The sequence below is a fragment of the Myotis brandtii genome, unplaced genomic scaffold (assembly GCF_000412655.1).
Source record: "Myotis brandtii unplaced genomic scaffold, ASM41265v1 scaffold727, whole genome shotgun sequence".
Taxonomy (NCBI): domain Eukaryota; kingdom Metazoa; phylum Chordata; class Mammalia; order Chiroptera; family Vespertilionidae; genus Myotis; species Myotis brandtii.
The window spans coordinates 564,718-573,290 of NW_005370872.1; the positions used below are offsets into that span (position 1 = coordinate 564,718).

Below are 8,573 nucleotides of genomic sequence, written 5' to 3' on the forward strand. Positions count from 1 at the left end.
TTTAAAATGTAGTAATAATGGGTATATTAAGATATAGATAGGAAAAGTAAAACAAAAAAAGAAAAAACAAAATAAGAAAAATTAATAATAACAATAAGAATAGACTGACATAGACTAGAATCAAAGGAAAGAGAAATTAGAGATATGGAAGAAAAAACCCAAACAACAAAAACAAATTTATTCACACACACACCAAAAAACAAAACCACATACTCAAAAACCTTTGGGTCTGCTATTTGTGGAGCTCGCTTAATTTTGCTCTGATATTGTTGGATCTGCTCACTTCGTGTGTCTATCCTGGGCCTCCTGGGAGCTTCTCTAGTGCAGGTTCATGTGAGTCAGCTATCCCTTTCTGGCCCTGTGCAATCTGATTGAGGTCTGAGAGGTTGAAGCCCCTACTAGTCCAGTGGTTGGGACTCCTTAGCCCAGAGGTTGGGTCTTCCTTGAGTCTCATGCCTTGATTGTCCCTGTTCTGAGCTGTACTCCCTTCCCCCATGGGTTGGTCCTGCAGGTGTCAGCAGCAGGCGTTTGGGGTCCCACTGGCTTTCACTTCACTTCATGATGGTCTGGGTGGTATCTGCATCGGGCACGCATGGGGTCTGTTGTCATTATACTAGTTTTTTTATAACACTTTTATCCTTTACATTTTCCTTCATTGCTACATTGTTTTCATAGTTATTGCCAAGTAGTCGGACATTTGATTGTCTTCGAAGTTCTAGTCAACCAAATAAATCTCTAGTGAGCATCTTAATGCAGATTTGGGTTATTTTCTTAAAGGTAGCTGAATTTTCCAGTAGTGTGATTAATGGATCAAAGGGATGCCTGTTTTTTTGTTTGTTTTTTTAAAAATATATTTTATTGATTTTTTACAGAGAGGAAGGGAGAGGGATAGAGAGCTAGAAACATCGATGAGAGAGAAACACCGATCAGCTGCCTCCTGCACACTCCCCACTGGAGATGTGCCCACAACCAAGGTACATGCCCTTGACCGGAATCGAACCTGGGACCCTTGAGTCCGAAAGCGGATGCTCTATCCGCTGAGCCAAACCGGTTAGGGCAGGAATGCCTGTTTTAATGGATGTAATATTGCCTAATTAGTTTCTAAAAGTGTTGCCACAGGTTATTGAGTTTAATGGGTGAGTGGGAGAGATGTACTTCATTTTGTATACAACACCTACCTGGCAAGGAAAAAATATATTGTTTGTATTTTTTCACATCTTTAATTCCCATCTCCCAGTTACTGTTTTGGAGCTCATTTTCAGAAGATCAACTACCTTTGTTGTGATAAGTGTATTACTTATTTCACATATTTATTTTTATTTGTTTATTTTTACATACTTTTATTAACTGATGGGGAATCTTAGGTTAAAGTTAAAAATCTTTTTCTGACAGTTTTATTCCCACATTTTCTTTTTCTTTCTTTCTTTCTTTTTTTTTTTTTTTTGGCCTTTGAAATTGTCTTTATTTCTGATCATTCCTTTCCAACCATCCACCCGAGGATTAACTCCCACAGATGCACCTCGAGCCCAAATCCCCGACCCCTCCCCAAGCAAACCAGATGCATGTTTCTGATGGTAGGACACTTTGCCTTTGAGGTCCCATGAACTCCCCAACCTTTGTCCCTGCAATCCTGTACCCGGGCTGGGTCCCTCCCTTTCCCCATTCACACTGAGCATGAACATGAAGAAACGTGAGCCCCGCATACTGCACCCCAGTCCGAGGTTTCAGATTCCAGGGGCCCAGAAGGAAGCCCTTGTTAGGTGCACCTGGTGAGCAGGGTCACTACAGGGGCACATCACGGGCTCCATGTCAAGAAAATGCCACGTCACAGAAGTCCCCAGAGCTAAAGTACTTGGTGTCAAGACCGATGGTCCTGGGTTGTCCTAACTCCCTCAGTGTCTCCGTGAGCTCAGCCTGGATCAGGGCAACTGTCTCCTGGTCCACAGTCTCGTGGGTCCTGTAACACTCCAGGGGGACGGGGTACAGCTCGCGCTCTAAACTGCGCAGCCCGGCTGTGTAGCGCAGCAGCTTCTTTATGGTGGCCACTGAGAGGGGGTTTTCAGTGATGGTGAAGTCCCTGAGCTGGTGACAGCAGCTCAGGACAGGCAGGATGGCCTCAACTTGGGGAGTCCACCATCGCACAGTTATCTAGGCGCAGGTCCTGGAGGGTGGGTGCCACTGCCTCCAGCAGAGCTTGGAGGGGCTCGGGACTAAAATCAGTGAGGTTGGTGCCATACAGACGCAGGGACTTCAGCTGCCTGAGGTTCGGGCACTGGAACAGGTGTGTCAGGTCTGATTGCGTCAGCTGCCAGCAACGCCATATGGAGAATTTGTCCAAGGGGGTCTGCAGGTACCTGAGCATCTGGTCCAGACGGCCTCGGAGGAAGGAGGGAGAGTCCAAGTAGAGCTTCTTGAGGTGCTGCAGCCTGAGCATCTGAGAGAGGAATAGGGAAAAGTATCCCTGCTCCTCCTGCTCCTCCCTTTCCCACTCCTGCTCCTCTTCCTCCCTCTCCCACAAATATTCCTCCTCCAAGGCCTGCTTCTTTTCCTTTTGTTCCTCTTGCTCCTCTTCCTCCTGCACTTCTTCCTCCTCCTCCTCCTGTTCGTCCTCCCCCTCAGCTAACACCTTGATGTGGCAGAGAGCGAGACTCTGCAGGTTACTCATCTAACGCAGGTAGAGAGCAAATGTCCCCAGGGTGGGCAGGTCCCAGGTGCAGTCCACTTGCACCTCCTGGATGCAGTCCAGCTGTACCCTATCCAGGACCTTCCTGGCCCTCTGGAAGGGCAATTCGAAAAACCTCAGCATCTTGCAGCACAGGTGTACCAACCCTTTTCTCTGCTGGGCCCATTGGATGATGTACATGAAAAACTTAACCCCGTCCATTTCACTGAAGTCAAGGTCTAGGAACACCTCCAAGGGAGCCAAGGGGTGCTCCATGTTGGGGCTGGAGCAGTGCACAGCCGCTGGTCCTGTCTGAGAGCACTCCTGGGTGTGGTGTCCATACCACATTCTCCAGAGGTTGACATCCTTGTTCCTTAAATCCAGCACCAGCAGTTTCCACCTCCTAGGGCGAACCTCTTGGGCAAGCAGACCGTCAAGCCCCTCCAACACCGCTTTTAAGACCATGACTGGAGGCAGCCTCATCAAGCTCCCCAGAGGGAGGACAGGGAAGGGCCAGGCTTGCACCAAAACCTTCAGGGGCTTCCGCATTCTCCCATGGCAGGCCTGAATGAACAGTAGTTTGAAGAACTCAGCGGGCAAGTAGTCCAGAGCTGCGATGGCCGCAGCCTGGTTTCTCAGCAGGCTCCTTCCTGCCAGCCTCAGGAGTGTGGGTGGGGTCCGGATGCTCATCTTCAAGGTGCTCAGAAAAAAATCCTGCAGAAACATCTGCTGTGACTGGGTTGACTGGGGCTCAGATCTCAGACCTGGTGGAGAAAGAACCACGGCATTGACTGCAGAGCTGGAGGACTCTCTATTCCCACATTTTCAGGCATGGTCGTCAGCTGGTCAAGTGCTCTTGTACTGCTCACTATTCACAGCCATGTAGGCTTTTTCTTTCATTTACATTCACTTTGTTCTCTTTACTAAATGTGCCAAAAGCCAGTGATGGAGCAACTGATTTTAGTTTGTCTTCTCTTTTCTAACTCAGGTTGGTAGAAAGTTTTAGAAAGGTTTTAGCACTTCTTTAGTTCTTCTCTAAAGCAGTGGACTTTGCTGTTGGCAGTGAGTACAATAGTGACATAAGGAAACAGTATGACTTGTTTCCTGTAAGTCATAAGAAAAGAACCCTGACCACTTTAATCTCTGCTTTTCCATTTTCTAGTTCTGTCTGGATTGTTTGAAATATCTGGAATCAGTACACCTATTTGCTTTTGAGGTTTCTAGGCAGTACAGGCAGCCCTTGTTTTATTAGTGCTTCACTGTAGTATTATACTGTGTAGATACTGTGTTTTTTCAAGTTGAAGGTAAGACCCTCCCCCAGTTGCAAAAAAATTACAACTCACTGAAGGTTCAGATAATGGTTAGCTTTTAAAAAAATCAATGAAGTATTTTTACATTAAGGTTATGTACGTTGTTTTTTAGACATGCTATTGCACATTCTAGCCACCTGCCTGGGATGCTCTTCATCTCAAACTTTTTCAGAATTAGTTGAGATTCTGCAACTAATTGCTTTTTTACAGTGGTGTCTTTGTCTCTGTTTAGACTAACACTTCTGGAGGGCAGCAATCATAGTGTTCAGCACAGTGTGCATCACATGGTTGGTGCAAATTAAATGTCAAATAAATGAATTAATTTGAATCCCACTTTGTAGCTTGGCAAATTGAGTTTGGAATGAGCTGTTTTACCATGTAGGAAAGATTAACCAAATAAATTCCTGTTTAGGATGCATTGCTTTACTAATTGGAAGAAAAAACTCTTCTATTTTTTGGTAATTCAGAGCCTCTTTTACATGTGTGCTTCGTTCTGGTTCCTTACTAGGCAGCATCTAATGCAGTGGTTCTCAACCTTGGCTGCACATTAGAATCACCTGGGAATCTTTTTAAAATCCTGATTTCTGGGCCTCATCCTCCGGAAATTCTGTTTCTTTGTTATGGGGTGAGGCCACAACATTAGTAACAAAGAAACAGAATTTCCGGAGGATGAGGCCCAGAAATCGGGATTTTAAAAAGATTCCCAGGTGATTCTCATGTGGAGCCAAGGTTGAGAACCACTGATCTAATGTCTCTGTAGCTTGACTGCTGTTTGAACCATATCAAGGTGTAGTAAGCTGGGAAAGTCTTTGGCTTCTACCTGATTTTCTTTCAAAATAGAAAAAAAGTCATCATTAATAAAGTATACTTTACTTCATGAGAAATGACTGATCATTCTTTAAAAAAATAAATAAATGTTTTTACTGACTTTCAGAAAGAGAGGAAGGGAGAGGCAGAGAGAGAAACATTAAGATCGATAGACTGCCTCCTGCATGTCCTATACTGGGGATTCAGCCCGAAACCCAGCCATGTGCCCTGACCGGGAATCAAACTGGTGACCTCTTAGTACATTGGTTAATTCTCAACCATTGAGCCACACAGGCCAGGCTGATCATTCTTTTTTCACTATCTTATACTGTGCTTTAATCCTAAACAAGTGTCTTCCCAAATTTCATCTTAGTTATAAATATTACATATTTAAATCTTTATTTTAAAGGGTGGAGCTATTGTCCATTTTTAAGATAATTATTTTTTGATTTATGAAATCTGAAACTTAGGTGATGGGAATTTCCCCCATCTTCTTTCCTCCTTCCCTCCCCCCTTTGTCAGGTATCAATCTGACAGTCTGTATATTGATCTACTAATTTACCTTGGAAGTAGGGAGCTATTATAAATGAATTGAATTCTTTCCGCAGAAGGAGTCACGTTTTCATTTATTTGGAAGTGTTTAAAAAGCATTTCTTTCTGTAAGGATGACAACACAAAAGTTTGTATTATGAAAGTAATATTATTTTGGAAGGCTTTTAAATATATAACATCTTGCTTGTTACCCATAGTGTTTTTCTGCAACAATTTTTATGTAAAAAGAAGAAACTGGCTTCGTGCTCCATGCATTCGAGCTTTGTGCTGTGTGTTCATTGCTCTTGGTCGCTGAAAGTGCTGCCTCTGATGGCATTTTTCTGTTGTAGTCGGCGAGGCTCTGGCCTGGGCAAAAGAGGAGCAGCTGAAGCTCGTCGACAGGAGAAAATGGCAGATCCTGAGAGCAACCAGGAGACGGTAAATTCTTCAGCTGCACGGACAGATGAAACCCCCCAAGGAGCTGCAGGTAGTGGCACCTCTTAGCCCTAAAATGCTTTTATGTATCTTACAGGTTTATTTGGAGATAAATTACTTATTAGGTATATCAAATATAATGAAAAAGGGGACAGCAGTATACTAGATGTTTATTATCAAATGACCTTTTTGTCCTGTTTTGTTTCACTTTATAGGTTTGGTTTCTTGATAAGTTGGATTTGGTTGTTGTTGTTAATTCTTTCCAAAATCCAAATTTGTACTAATTATATTCAGAAGGGAGTTAGTCTCTTTCTGCTTTAGCTTCTTATATTAATGACCACATATAGTAGTTGCCCATTGATTGTCTGAAAAAATTTAAATTCATTATAAAACTGTAAGGACATGCCTTAATTTGCTTCAGTTTTAATTTAGAATGTTGAAATTCCTAAAAAATAATAAGTATTATTATTATTCAATAAATATTGAATCTAAGCAACTTCAAGAATACTATTTATACTTTTATGGGCTTTTTTCATTTTTAAATGTATTTTTTATTGTTGATAATATTACATATATCTCCTGTTTTTTATGGGCTTCTTATTTTTGTTCTTGATATCTTAGCATAGCAAAAGTTAAGCCACTGAGCCAAACCGGTTTCGGCAAATGTATTTTTTATTGTTGATAATATTACATATATCTCCTGTTTTTTATGGGCTTCTTATTTTTGTTCTTGATATCTTAGCATAGCAAAAGTTAAGCCACCTCCATCCTTTAGCTTTAAATATGTATTCTTTACCAATACCAAAAGAAGGATAATACTTCCTAGCTAGTTGTGTTAACATGTTTTAAAATGTTGCTTGTCATCAATATTTCTCACTAGCATTAAGATATGATTTAAAATGTTACAGTTCATCATTATAAATGTATGGATATGAGGCCATTAAATCAGGGAGATAACACATTGGTTTAAGCATATACTTTTGAACAAAGCCCTTTCATATACTGTTGTTTAATATTAGAATATGTGCTAGTTGGTTGGTGTTTGTTTAATGTCTGTGGTTGATCACATGTCCTCATTTGCCAGGAAGGTTCTGGTTTGCCCACTACTTATCCATGTTTTATGCCTTTTGTTCCCAGCTTTCTGTCCAGCTTAACATTTTCCCACTGGTCTTTCCTAGTTATGTATGATAAATTACTTGGTGAACTGACAGCCTCACTTTTGATAGGAGGAGACTTTTTTCCTGTACCTTATTTTCAAATAGTTTTCCTGAAGAATTAAATGGTAGATTTAGGGAAAATAATCCATTTCATATGCAACTCATTTAAGCTTTTTATGATACACAGCCTATCCTTCCCAGTGTTTTAATGTTTAGTTCAAATCTGAACATGGAAGTGGGGCAATTCCCATATGGATGACAGAAATGGAGCTGCTGAATGTGTTCTTAAAGTAGACTCATTACAGTAATTATAATAGCTAATAGTTATGGTATGTACACTCTATTACAGACACAGAATTAAGCACTTTACATATATTTTCATTGAAAATTCTAAACAACCTGCTGAGGTGTGAGTGCTGTTACCCTCATTTTACAAATGAGGCAAACTTGATGCATATAATGGTTAAGCTTGCCCTGAGTTTACAAACTAGGATGTGTGACTCTCAAATCCAGATCTTAGAAAAGAAGTGCAATTTATAATGGCTGTGGCATTCTGCTCCTTAGGGTATAAGAGGTTGTTCATTTCACATGGATATAATTGGAGGCTGTAATAGCGGGGTGGAGTGTAAAATGTTCTTCCATGGTATATTTACCTAAGAGGATAAAAGCTTCAAGGGATTAGGTCAGTGGTCGGCAAACTCATTAGTCAACAGAACCAAATATCAACAGTACAACAATTGAAATTTCTTTGGAGAGCCAAATTTTTTAAACTTAAACTATATAGGTAGGTACATTGTTATTAACTTAATTAGGGTACTCCTAAGGCTTAGGAAGAGCCACACTTAAGGGGCCAAAGAGCTGCATGTGGCTTGCGAGCCGCAGTTTGCCGACCACGGTATTAGGTTCTTAAGCCTGTCCTCATAAACATTCACCTGTGTTTTCGTTGTCACTCATATATGAAACCACAGTGTGATTTAGGTATTTTCCAAGTTTATGTAAAAGATGCATGTGGCATGTTCACTGGTATTAGAACAGTACTAGCTTCAGTACACTTTGGAGGCTGGATCCCTGGTGGATTCTACAGGAATTCTGCCAGCATACTACAGTAGTTTTGGAGAAAAAGGTGAATTACTTACTAGCTTAATACTGAGTTTTTCTGAGTAATGTGCTTTTTAAAAATTTTTATTTTTGAATTTCAAGTGTACTATCATGTAATGTGCTTTACTTTCTTAGTATTTGAAACCCTCTAAGTTAGTGTAGAGTGTAAATTGATGATGTTAACTCAGCATCTTTCAGCAAGTATCCATTCTCAGACAGCTCTTACACAGTTGGTACAAGACTCCCTTCATTTGAAGCATTTATTTTGAATCCTCACCCAAGGACATGCTGAGAGAAAGGGAGAGAGAGATACCCATCGGCTGCTTTCTGTATCGCCCAGACTGAGAATCGAGCACACAACCTGGGCATGTGCCCTGACCAGGAATTGAACCTCGAACTCCTGGTTCAACCACTGAGCCACACCTGCAGGGCACTCCTTTTTCTTTTTATTTATTTACTAGAGGCCCGGTGCACAAAAAGGGAGATAACCTGCTGGCTTAGGCCTGCTCCCGGGTGGCAGAGGGCAGGCCCAATCCCTAAGTGCAGCCCCTGGTCGGGCTCAGAGCAGGAGGG

The 8,573-nt window shown here is 41.7% G+C and overlaps 1 protein-coding gene across 19 annotated transcripts in view; it reads left to right on the plus strand.

Moving 5' to 3' along the window:
- Positions 1-8,573, plus strand: part of TRIP12 (thyroid hormone receptor interactor 12) — a 135,370-nt gene that overhangs the window by 65,550 nt on the left and 61,247 nt on the right. For all 19 annotated transcript variants that reach the window (XM_014530161.1, XM_014530159.1, XM_014530160.1 and 16 more), the window contains one exon: positions 5,661-5,797. In XM_014530161.1, the coding sequence (XP_014385647.1) occupies positions 5,661-5,797 (137 nt within the window). The remainder of the gene's footprint in view (positions 1-5,660; positions 5,798-8,573) is intronic.